The sequence below is a fragment of the Dendropsophus ebraccatus genome, chromosome 5 (genome assembly GCF_027789765.1).
Source record: "Dendropsophus ebraccatus isolate aDenEbr1 chromosome 5, aDenEbr1.pat, whole genome shotgun sequence".
Taxonomy (NCBI): Eukaryota; Metazoa; Chordata; class Amphibia; order Anura; family Hylidae; genus Dendropsophus; species Dendropsophus ebraccatus.
The window spans coordinates 135,227,021-135,239,836 of record NC_091458.1 but is presented as its reverse complement, the minus strand read 5'-3'; the positions used below and the strand labels follow the sequence as shown (position 1 = coordinate 135,239,836).

General features: G+C 45.0%; 1 protein-coding gene across 4 annotated transcripts in view; it reads left to right on the top strand.

The window, feature by feature from the left end:
• Positions 1-12,816, top strand: part of SPOCD1 (SPOC domain containing 1) — a 75,821-nt gene that overhangs the window by 1,553 nt on the left and 61,452 nt on the right. For 3 of the 4 annotated variants that reach the window (XR_011363202.1, XM_069971326.1, XM_069971328.1), the window contains exons 2-3: positions 1,325-1,620; positions 9,625-9,669. Coding sequence is in view for 3 of the 4 variants with exons in the window: in XM_069971326.1 (XP_069827427.1) it covers positions 1,336-1,620; positions 9,625-9,669 (330 nt within the window). In the remaining variant the exon portion in view is untranslated. The remainder of the gene's footprint in view (positions 1-1,324; positions 1,621-9,624; positions 9,670-12,816) is intronic. The other variant, XM_069971327.1, reaches the window with a different exon arrangement.

The window sequence follows — 12,816 nt, the reverse complement described above, 5'->3', positions numbered from 1 at the left end:
GGCGTATTCCGCTATCCGCCGAAAGAAGTGACATGTCAATTCTTTCGGCGGATAGTGGAATATGCCGGCCCATAGAATGGTGTCTATGGAGCCGGCGGAAAGGCGCGTAGCCGTGCGCGCGGACAGCCGACGGATTTCCGCAGACATTATCCTGTCACCAAGACAATGCTATCTAATTTATCACCATCGTGTTATAGAGCAGGACGAGCTGAGCAGATTGATATATATTTTTATGGGAAAAGATTCAGAATATCTTGCAACATGCTGATTGAAATCCCTGCTCATCCTGTATTAAGGAGTCCAGTGGGCGGAGTCACCTAATGAACTGGACTCTTTAGCATAGAAACATCAGAGATTTAAAGGACAAGTGCCATGAAAAACTCTTTCCCAGTAATTGAAGCACATTACAAAGTTATATAACTCTGTAATGGTGCGTTTACACAGACAGATTTATCTGACAGATCTTTGAAGCCAAAACCAGGAGCAGACTATAAACAGGGATCAGGTCATAAAGGAAAGACTGGGATCTATCCTATTTTAAATCCATTCCTGGCTTTGGCTTCCAAAATCTGTCAGATAAATCTTTCTGTGTAAACGCACCCTAATATGCTTCAATCACCTATCTGCCTCCCTTCCCTGTCTTTTCCCCCCTCCACCCCCCACCAGGAAGTGTCCTCACTCACACAGACCTGATTACTGTCGTCACCAAGCTCTTCTCTCAGCTCCTTCTCCTGTTACACTAGCCTCCCCCCTCCCCTGCCTTGTCAGGTGACTCAGCTTGCTCAGCTCCCATTGGCTGAACAACTGCAAGCCATCACTTGGACTGGGGAGGGGGGGCTGCTGTAACAGGACCTAGAGCAGCCCTCCTGCTGATGACTCATCCTCACAAGAAGGAGCTGCCTGGTGACGGTGACGACAGTAATCAGGTCTGTGTGAGTCAGGACACTTCCTGGTGGGGGGTGGAGGGGGGAAAAGACAGGGAAGGGAGGCAGATAGGTGATTGAAGTATATTACTTTGTAATGTGCTTCAATTACTGGGAAAAAGGTTTTCATGGCACTTGTCCTTTAAGTCAATAAATTACAAGTTATACAGAATCTTTTCCCACAAAGATATATATCAATCTACTCAGCTCCTTCTGCTCTATAACATGATGCCGATAGCTTAGGTAGCATTTTCATGGTGACAGATTGCCTTTAAGGTCACCAGTTGGCCACCAGTGGGTCTGCACTTTGACAAGCACTTGTTCCACATTTCTTAAGCATCAGTCAAAGTTGATCAAATTATTTCTCTGCATTATTAGCAAATGTGCATTTTCCATTTCAGGAAGTTAAAGCATGGATAACCTACTTTATGCGAACCCTTCAAAGACAGAGGATCGTGACTGCCACAGTCCACTGGGCTTGTTTGACAAATTTAAGGTGGAATTTCCTCCCGATGCCATGTGTCTTCCTGATCCTGATCTACACTTCAATTCAGGATTAGAGTCTTATTCTACCTTCAAGACCGAATGTACCATAGCTAGCCCATATCCTAATGATGTCAATAAGCCGCTGCAGAATAAAAGCATCTTATTTGATAAGATGCGGAAAATGGTGGACATGGTCTCTCCTGCCAGGAACGTGAGTACTGCCATTTTTTTAACATGCCTTTTTTTAATTTAAAGGAGAACTCCGGGTATATGTAAAAAATTACAGAGGGCAGGGGGTGGTGGGAACATAATAACTGTCACGGCTGGTCCGTGCTTCAGGCCGCCCCTTTGCTTCTCCCGCTCCTCGGCACCAGCGGACACGATCCCCATGTGCAGGGGTCTGGCACTGCTGCCTCTTCAGCCCCGCAGGGCGCCTCATGTGTCTGCACTCCTGCTTCCTGTTCTTGGCTTCCCCGCTGTTGGCTCGCGTGCTCCCACCTCCTGGAACATGCACGCTGCTTCTCTGTGATTTAAAGAGGTAGTACGCCTATAATTGGTCTGTGCACTTGCCTTCTCCTGACCCTGGTGTTGGAGCCTCTGCGTGCTTCCCATCAGCGTGTGGTCCCAGCTCTCTTGTGATCATTACCCGTGGTTCCTGCTTGTGGTTCCTGCTGCCTGTGGTTCCAGCTGTGAATCCTGCTGTGTTCCTGCCTGCCTACGTCTCCAGCTGCACCTCGGCCGCCGCCGTTAGCAAGTCAAGCCAGGGGTGCTTCCTGCCTTGCAGTGGGCACTGGTGAAGACTAGCAGCCCCTTAGATTTCGTTCCTTGGTGAGGTTTACGCCATCACTAGCGGTGGTACAGCAGATCCACAACTCCAGTCGTTACAATAATGTAGTGATACTTACCAATCCTGGTGCCCCTACAGCGCCACTGCACATGATCCTTCACTGGTCTCCTGGATTTCCAGGTCCCGGAAATCAGAATTACCCACTGAGCCGATCTGACTGAAGCGGGACCCCTCTGCAGTCACTGACTGGCTGAGCAGGTCGTTCCTGTTGGGTTGTGATGACACTGGAACCCAGGAGATAAGGAGGCCAGAGACTGACAGTGAGCAGAGGCATTGTGGAGGCACCAGAACTGGTAAGTATGACTTTATTATGTTCCCACCATCACTTGCCCTCTCTGGAAGAAGCAAGCAAGCAGAATCTCTACTCTCACAGCCTCTGCAACATCCAGCCTCTATTGACACCATACTAGACCTGCCTTGGTTCATAATACATACAGAAGGTCTAGCAGACACAATGGTTCCTGGTCCTACAACTGAGAATAGTTGTGAATCCCTAGCCTAATAGAATTGACGGTAGCACGGTGCCATGTCTTATACCATGTTCTCATTTTTTTAACTAGTCCACAGATTTTTCTTGTAATGCTGAGAGCAATTACAGGTATTCTTCATTTCTGTACATGTGCACCCTCTGCATAATTCAGATGGCCTTAAGGCAGACTCCAGAAAGTAACAAGTGAATTTTCTGAGCTGAGGGAGGGAGCTCAGCCGTCAGTGACTTGTCAGCTCACATAGTGAGAAGTATAATGGACCATTTACATACAGTTACTGGCATAATTTATATACAATAATTGGGGCCCCCACCAATCCAAGAATAGGGATCAGTGTTCAGAAGCATTTGTAGCCTCATAGAGAATGAATAGAATGCTGGCAGCGCTGGCACTGCAAGTGAGCTTGTGTCCTTGCAGGGCCCTATATCCGGCCACGTAAAAGCACCCTTAGGCCATGTTCACACAATGTAAGTTTAGTATTAATCACGGCCGTTGTTGCCGATTTCCAACACGGCCATGATTAATAATTAACTTATATTGTGTTGCAGCTAGTTGCAACTCCAGGCGGATCGCTAGCAGGCACACAAAAAACTGACATGTCCGCTATTCATTGAATAGCGGCTGCAGAGAACCTGTCTGTTCACACAATAGAGCATGCAGCTCCGGCGGTAAATTCGGCTCCGGCGGTGAATTTGGCCGCGCCAGCACTGGAATTCAGCAGAAGTAGAGATCACCGGCTGGTACTGCAGTCACAGAACGGCCGGTGTTATACCCCATGTGAACATGGCCTCACTCTGTGTAAGTCAAGGGAATACCATAAACTCAATAAGAGTTTTTTTTTATTCCAAACAAAATTCACACTGATTTTGAGGTCAGTGTACAGGACAACTCCGGCCAAAATCTATTTTTTTAATGTTTTTTTCATAAGCAAAGTTAGACAAATTCCTAATATATTTATATATTACTAGAAAATGTACCCGGCGCTGCCGGGGTATAAAGTGTCAGTGTTTTAATTAGATTTGTTCTGAGGTGCCCAAGAGGCCAAGCTAAAGGTATTGTTTCATCTAAGTTAATCAGTGGAATTAGTGTATACCTGTAGTGCATAGTTGGAGGGGTTCTGTAGTGCATAGTTGGGGCTGTATACCTAAAGTGTATAGTTGGGGGGGGGGGGGGGTCCTGTATACCTGTAGTGTGTAGTTGGGGGGGCTGTATACCTGTAGTGCATAGTTGAGGGAGGTCCTGTTTACCTGCAGTATACAGTTGGTGAAGGTCCTGTATACCTGTACTGTATAGTTCGGGGGTCCTGTATACCTGTAATGTATAGTTGGTGGAGGTCTTGTATACCTGTAGTTTATAGTTTGAGGGTCCTGGATACCTGTAGTGTATAATTGGTGGAGGTTTTGTATACCTGTAGTATATAGTTCGGGGGTCCAGTATACCTGTAGTGCATAGTTTGAGGGTCCTGTATAACTGTAGTATAGAGTTGGTGGAGGTCCTGTATACCTGTAGTGTATAGTTTGGGGTCCTATATACCTGTAGTAAGTATATAGTTGGTGGAGTTCCTGTATACCTGTAGTATATAGCTTTGGGGTCCTGTATACCTGTAGTATAGAGTTGGTGAAGGTGCTGTATATCTGTATTATAGAGTTGGTGTAGGTCCTGTATACCTGTAGTGTATAGTTTTGAGGTCCTGTATACCTGTAGTATATAGTTGGTGGAGGTCCTGTGTACCTGAAGTATATAGTTGGTGGAGGTCCTGTATACCTGTAGTGTATAGTTTTGGGGTCCTGTATACCTGTAGTGTAAAGTTTGGGGTCCTGTATACCTGTAGTATATAGTTTGTGGAGGTCCCGTGCACCTGTAGTGTATAGTTTTGGGGTCCTGTATACCTGCAGGGTCGTATTTACCCGTATGGCAGTGTTATTCAGTCACAGTGTGTCGGTATTGGTCAGGTCTGGTATAGTGGTGTTATCCAGTCACAGTATGGTGGTATTGGTCAGGTGTGGTATGGCAGTGTTATCCAGTCACAGTATGGCAGTATTGGTCAGGTCTGGTATGGCAGTGTTATCCAGTCATAGTATGGCGGTATTGGTCAGGTCTGGTATGGCAGTGTTATCCAGTCACAGTATGGTGGTATTGGTCAGGTGTGTTATGACAGTGTTACCCAGTCACAGTATGGTGGTATTGGTCAAGTCTGGTATAGCGGTGTTATCCAGTTACAGTATGGCGGTATTGGTCAGGTCTGATATGATGGTGTTATCCAGTTACAGTATGGCGGTATTGGTCAGGTCTGGTGTGGCGGTGTTACCCAGTCACAGTTTGGCGGTATTGGTCAGGTCTGGTATGGCAGTGCTATCCAGTCAAAGTATGGCGGTATTGGTCAGGTCTGGTATGACAGTGTTATCCAGCACAGTATGGTGGTATTGGTCAGGTCTGGTATGACAGTGTTATCCAGCACAGTACGGCGGTATTGGTCAGGTCTGGTATGGCAGTGTTATCCAGCACAGTATGGCGGTATTGGTAAGGTCTGGTATGGCAGTGTTATGCTACACAGTATGGTGGTATTGGTCAGGTCTGGTATGACAGTGTTATCCAGCACTGTATGGCGGTATTGGTCAGGTCTGGTGTGGCAGTGTTACCCAGTCACAGTTTGGTATACCTGTAGGGCCCTGTATATACATGTACTGTATAGATGGAGTAGGGGGTCCTGTATATACATGTACTGTATGGATGGAGTAGGGGGTCCTGTATATATGTACTGTATAGATGGAGTAGGGGGCCCTGTATATACATGTACTGTATAGATGGAGTAGGGGGTCCTGTATATACATGTACTGTATAGATGTGTATAGATGGAGTAGGGGGTCCTGTATATACATGTACTGTATAGATGGAGTAGGGGGCCCTGTATATATATGTACTGTATAGATGGAGTAGGGGGTCCTGTATACATGTACTGTATAGATGGAGTAGGGGGCCCTGTATATACATGTACTGTATAGATGGAGTAGGGGGTCCTGTATATACATGTACTGTATAGATGGAGTAGGGGGCCCTGTATATACATGTACTGTATAGATGGAGTAGGGGGTCCAGTATATACATGTACTGTATAGATGGAGTAGGGGGTCCTGTATACATGTACTGTATAGATGGAGTAGGGGGCCCTGTATATACATGTACTGTATAGATGGAGTAGGAGGTCCTGTATATACATGTACTGTATAGATGGAGTAGGGGGCCCTGTATATACATGTACTGTATAGATGGAGTAGGGGGCCCTGTTTATACATGTACTGTATAGATGGAGTAGGGGGCCCTGTATATACATGTACTGTATAGATGGAGTAGGGGGTCCTGTATATACATGTCCTGTATAGATGGAGTAGGGGGTCCTGTATATACATGTCCTGTATAGATGGAGTAGGGGGTCCTGTATACATGTACTGTATAGATGGAGTAGGGGGTCCTGTATATACATGTACTGTATAGATGGAGTAGGGGGCCCTGTATATACATGTACTGTATAGATGGAGTAGGGGGTCCTGTATATACATGTAGTGTATAGATGGAGTAGGGGGTCCTGTATATACATGTACTGTATAGATGGAGTAGGGGGTCCTGTATATACATGTACTGTATAGATGCAGTAGGGGGTCCTGTATACATGTACTGTATAGATGGAGTAGGGGGTCCTGTATACATGTACTGTATAGATGGAGTAGGGGGTCCTGTATACATGGAGTAGGGGGTCTACCAGTTATTACTGTGGATGTTGTGAGGCAGCTTCCCTAGCAACCATTGCTCCCTGTGAAAATGAAAGCAGTAATCCTATTGGTTGCTAAGGCTCCAACTGCCGTGTCAGCTGCAGCTAATTATATCACCTGTGTTTGCAGTGAGGAGATTTTCCCATTCATCTCTATTGGGCGCCTCTCTTTCCCCTCCCCCTCCCCTCCTGTACATCTGGCGGGGACGGGACCTTGGCAATAACCTTCCCGGGCACCCAATGTATCTGTGTGCCAAATTTGGGGTCAAACGGTTCAGGCGTTTGGAAGTCTATAGAGGACAGACAGACAGACAGACAGACAGACAGACAGACAGAAGGACAGACAGATAGACAGACTTTGATTTTTATGATATAGATTAAGAATTTGTCCTTGCTTATGAAATAACAAAAAAAAATAGATTTTGGCCGGAGTTGTCCTTTACAATTACCCAGCATTCGCTAGCCCTAAGGGTATGTCTGCCTTTAAAACAAAAAAGTACTTGGTTGGACTTCTCCTTTAATCGTTTTTTGTCGGTCGACAGTGTCATGGAGGTGGGCCTAACGACTACCGCGCCCTCCTTTCTGCCTCATGAAATGCTGATGAAGATGGTCTTGTGTTTTAAGCACTGTCTCTAGGCTCGACAGAGGGCACAGTAGTCGTTAGCCCCGCCTCCATGACTGTATCCATTACAGTATCACTTTGATGTGAAAACCCATTAAATAACAATTTCTAACAATATCAATTCTAAATATATTCTCAAAATATCCATTGTCATTCCACCTTTCATTCCACACCACGGACGCTCACTTTTCTCTCTAGGCCAATTACATAGCTTCGCGGTGGAATCGCTGGAAACTGCCATTCGTTCACTCCCGTATTCTTGTTTCTCGTTGCAAAGTTTCTTTGTGCATCAAATTCTCGCAGCTCCTTTTGCCAAAGAAAATGTTGATTTGTCAAGGTAATTGGTGCCAGAAAATAGATTTAATCATCCTGTTTTTAGTGTGGCTAAACAGGGGCTTTTATTCCTTGCAGCCGATAGCAGGTAATTTCCTGTAATCTACTTTCCTATCAGTCTGATTAAGGTATTGTCCCCAGTCTCCAGGCCTTTGTACAGTGCTGGCTAAATAATTACACACCGAGCAGGATGGAAACGCGTCGCGTTACTGATGTTCAGGAAATGTCAACAATACACAAATGAATTAGACATTATCTGAAATTTGAGGTTTTCGTGTAAAATTATATTTAACAGTGCGGATTATTGTAAGTGCCGCTTATAATTTCCTGACTTCTTCAGTCTCTGTTATAGTCGGTTATTTTGTTGGCCGTAGGCATGCGTTTATTTCTATTTTTTAAACAACCTTTGAGAGCACTTTGGCCTGGACACGTTCACCGTAAGGGGAAAAAAGGAAAATGTTTACCATACGGGATGGACATAGGTATCATTTATCTCACTACAAATAAAGGATTAGGCCTTATCATGTATTTCGTTGAAAGGGTTCAAATACCACACCATGTTTGCATTCTGTTAAAGTGTTTTTTTAAAGAATTCAAGAAGGGTTGTGATCGCGAGCAGTTTTGCAATATGCTCCTTTTATTTTCTTTTAGGTTTTCTATGTTTAAATCAATGTTATCTATATGGCCAAACTGTGCTTCATGCTCCCTCCGTGCCTGTGTTTTCTCTGTTCCAAAAAAGAGACCAAACCCAGGTAGTCGCAGTCCTTTGCACTCTCATTATGTCATTACCTTTTACTAATGAAATTATCAGCTTACCAGGAGACAATGCTCTTTTTGCTCTTTTGTCAGGAGCCGTCCCACCTGGCTCCCGTCACTGCCGGAGCATGCGGCCGTCCTGGTTGCAGGGAGCGCAATGATGGCGTCTCTGATGACCGGTCCAGCCGGTTGCTAGGGGCACAGTGGCAGCGTCCTTTGATCTTGCCGCAGCCCGGGCTTCACCACCGCCGTCCGAACGGCACAGGTGCTCACCATTGGAATTAGCTGACTTGCGGCCGGTATCGCCAGTCAACTTTGGATATGTAGTTGGAGCTGAAGTCTCAGCCCCAATCACGCTCTGGAGCTGGGACGCCAGTCTCCATGAGTATGCTCCCCTGTGTGTCCTTCTTTGCCTGAGATAGAGCCTCCTTGTGAGAGTGGCTAAGCTAGCATTTATCCTGATGTGTGTATTCCTGGTTTTCTGATTATGGTTTTTGGCTTATCGACTTTCCCTTTGACTTACGACTTTGTACTGCACCAACCGTCTATTACCGACCTTGCTACCTGATCCCGAGTTATTGTGTTTGTTTTTTCTTGTCTGGGTTTTGTGTGTACACCTGTTCAGGCTAGGGACTGTCACCCAGTTGTCCACTGTCACTTAGAGCAGTAGCCGTAAGAAGGCAGGGACAGCGGCATGGGTGTCAGTGTTAGGGGATCTCCTGTCTCATGCCCTTCAGTGTTGTACCTGACATTTTTGTTACGTATATTGTCACTGTGTGGTTACAGAGGTTTTGGTGCTGTGTGACAAGAGAGCTGATCATACAATGCAAGCACCCCCAGGATTTTTTGCTACTGAATGCAGATGTGCAGTAGCTGTACACATGTGCAGTGAAGAAAGGCAACTAGTGGCCATATGTATAATGTTGATTTAAACATAGAAAACGTTTTTAAAAAAAAGTAAAGCAAGTATATTGCAAAACTGCTTGCGATCACAATCCCTGTTGACTTTTTTTTTCTCCAACAGTGCCTCTTTAATGGGGCATTCCCATCTGGATATTAATGGCATACCCACAGGATGTGCTACACGTTTGATAGACGAACGTCCATCCTTGAGCAGTTCTGCCCCCCTGTGCTGGTTGCTGCCACCAGAGGAGGTCATAAAACCAAAAAATAGGCGAGCTAGCTGTTTTATGCTTAATGCTAGTTACAGGATAAAACATTATGAAGATTTCCCTTACGCCAGAGATACCCAAGTAGCGTAGCTTGTGGTGCTAGACTGTTCATGCAACTCACAATTAAGTCTATAAATACAATGTAAAGTGTATTAAACATCCTATTTGGTGTTTTTTTAGCTCTAGTCTAGTCTGTTATATTACAATATGCATATTCTATTTGCAACTCAGGAGGAAGACAGATTCCGGCCAAATGGCGTCAAAGTCGTTCTTTATGTATGTATTTTTTTTTTTATTTTTGTGTCATTTTTGCTTTTTCTGTGCAGAGAAATATCAAGGTCTTATTGGTAGCTGCAGTCAAGCACAATAAAGCCCGCCTTCTCCCGCTGTCAATCATTTCTGAGGAGGCAGGCGGTGGCCGGAGGATACGGCATCGACCGCAAAACGGGCGGGCAGAGGCTGTTAGGGACGGGTGCAGACAGTGTCACAGACACACCTCTGTGACACTGTCAGCGCATGCTTGAGGCTATGACATGCCTCGATCAGTCAGTAATGTTCACATGTCTTAAAGAGTACCAACCATGAAAAAAGACTTTTAACATGTCAAGAAGTTGGATGCAGCCCTAAGGCTGTCTGGAAAACATGGATACATCCATAGGCATGCTCGAGGTTTGATCACCTCTAGTTGTGATCTAAGTGTCCAGACCATTACCGATAAGAAGAATGAGTTGGGCGAAGTGTCCACCCTGAGCGGTCTTTCCTGGCTCTGTGTTATCTCAAATGCGCAGCCGTCCAAGTCTGTGCTGTCGGAAAATTACACTGATCAGTCACGGTTTAGGCTGGGTTCACACTACGTTTTTGTAATCCGCTGATGTGTTTTTGTGCATCCGTTTTGAATCGATATTCCATTGACTTCCATTATAAAAAAAACGATCAAAACGTATCCTTTTTTTTTTACAGACACAAAAAAGAGGTCAACTACGTTTTTGTGTACGTTAAAAAAAAACGGATCCGTTTTGATCCGTTTTTTTTATAATGGAAGTCAATGGTAAAACGGATCAAAACAGATGCACACACATGCATCAGTTTTTTTTTTTTTCTTTTTTTTTTTTTCAACGGATTGCAAAAAGATAGTGTGAACCCAGCTTTAAACTTTTGACATGTCGCTCTAACAGGTCAAGTTTTGTTTTTCATGACATTACCAATTTAAGGCTAGATTTCCACATTTGTGTTTTTGCTTCAATTTTGGTAAAACCGTGCCAAAAAATGCGCAATTTGGGATGCAGGAGCGCGCAATACCCGACACACCCAGGGCGCATGTGCATACTGGCAAGTCAGCGCGCGGCCCGACTCCAGCAACGTCATCAGGAAGGAGGAGGCCGGGCAGCAAACAGGGAGGAGAAGTGTTGGGGAGGCGTGCCTGAGTGTGGCACAAACACCTCACCACAACAAGTTACGGGCAAGAATAAGAAAAATCTACTGCACTGCTGGCTAAAAGAAAGGTACCACACACATCAAGGGACATACACCTTCACGACACTGTCAGCACCTTGGGACCAGCCCAGGTGCTGACAGATTCCCTTTAAAAATCAAGCCCTTGGGCTTCCTGGAAAACCGTATCCATGCACGTTTTCCCGGCAGCCTGGTGGCTGCATCCATCTCCTCCAGGCAGCAGGGTTCAAATGTTGAATATTCTGGTTTGCGTGAACCCCAATTTACTTAATTTGCTCAGCTCATGAAATTTTCCTACTTAAATACAATAATTCACTTTTCCTGGTAGATAAAAGGGCTCCTAATCCACCTGGGTATTCTATTCTCTTGGTTGTCTTGGTCGGCTGCTTTCTCCCGTGTCTTTATTTACTGACAGTAAAGTAGGGAGCAGGGGGGTGGCAGGGTTGCTTTTAAAGGGGAGTTATGACCTCGGACGTGCAGGATGCCCGGGGGACCGTTAACAAGGGTTGGGATACGCAGAAGGGAGATTGGATTGTAAGTAGTTTTAAATTACTGTCATTTAAATAAGTCAGAGTTTAATTAACTGCTATTAGCTTGAAGGTTTATTCCTCATGCGGACCCTCTGGAGTAACCTCCCCTCATACTGTAAACAGATTAAAGTGGAAGTCATTTAGGTCTAATTCATACCAGGGCCTGGTTTTCTTTATATTTTCTATTTTACTCAAAACTGAAAGATCCCCGAAGATGTAAGCAGCAAATCATTACAGAAGGAAAGGCTTTGCTTTATCCCCACAGTTCTTTAAGAAGATATAAAAACTAACACAACAAGTTGTTAAACTTAAGTGCACAATCCCTAATGGTGGAAGGTCTGCAAGCCCAGACCGCATGTATATCAATAAACAGCTCAGTAAACTACTCTCCGTAACAAATCTATTTCATACCACTACGTGAACTCCAGTCAGTGCCAGTCTGCTCCTTTTATCCAAATACAATTTTTGGTCTTTTCAAATTTCCGTTCTTTTCTGTCAGGTTTCTGTTATAAAGAACAAAAAAATGTACTTAGTAAAAAAGAAAGAAAACCTGACGGACCTATTACAGATCAGTTGGAGCGTGAAATCATAGGGGATCCTATAAAATAGAAGCCACCATGCCAGTGTGAACTATTTAAAACATTTGCTTTCAGGCTGCGTTTCCGTGTCCTGTAAATTAGAGACCCCTACATACGGTGAAACAGTAGACCGACATTGGGAACTACCGGCATCTATGTATCATTTTGATGCCAGAAGTTCTGAACCTGTTCAAAACTTCCCGCTACTGTACTGACATAATGGTGCAGCAGAGTAATGGGACAAACCAGGAGTGGAACTGACAGGACAAAATTGTAATGAAAAGATTCACACAGTTTTTGTGTTTACAACCCACTCCTGGTTTTGGTTCAAAACATACTGATCATAAGACTGACGGAAATGCTATGTGTGAACTTGGCCTTACTCAGTACTCTTTAAAGCGTTCCTGCCAGTCGACTCTTAATCCAGAACTTTGGGTATCCATAGTTAGGAACTGCACTTGATGAAAAATGTGCCCAACCTCCATGGAATCAGAATCGAGGTCCTTTCTGTCACGCATGTTTTATAACCATGCATACTCGAGGTGCAGTATTAAAGCGAATGTACCATCAGGTACATTGCTTTAAGTTTTTTACATGAATAGAATGGTGCCAGTGTGGGGATGCCGGTGGGACAGTCTTTTTTTTCAACCGTGGCCTGGTTCCCGCGCATGGCGCTGGTCTATTCCCAGGCACCAGCCTGGCATGAAGCACTGGAGATGGGCCGCCGGCACCCAGAGTGATGAAACCCCCTCCCCTCTGTGATGCGGCTCCATTAGAATAAAATTAGCCACTTTACTAAGTGGAGGGGGTTTCGTCACAGTGGGGGCCGGCGGGCCCACCTCCAGTGCTTCAAGTCATCCGGT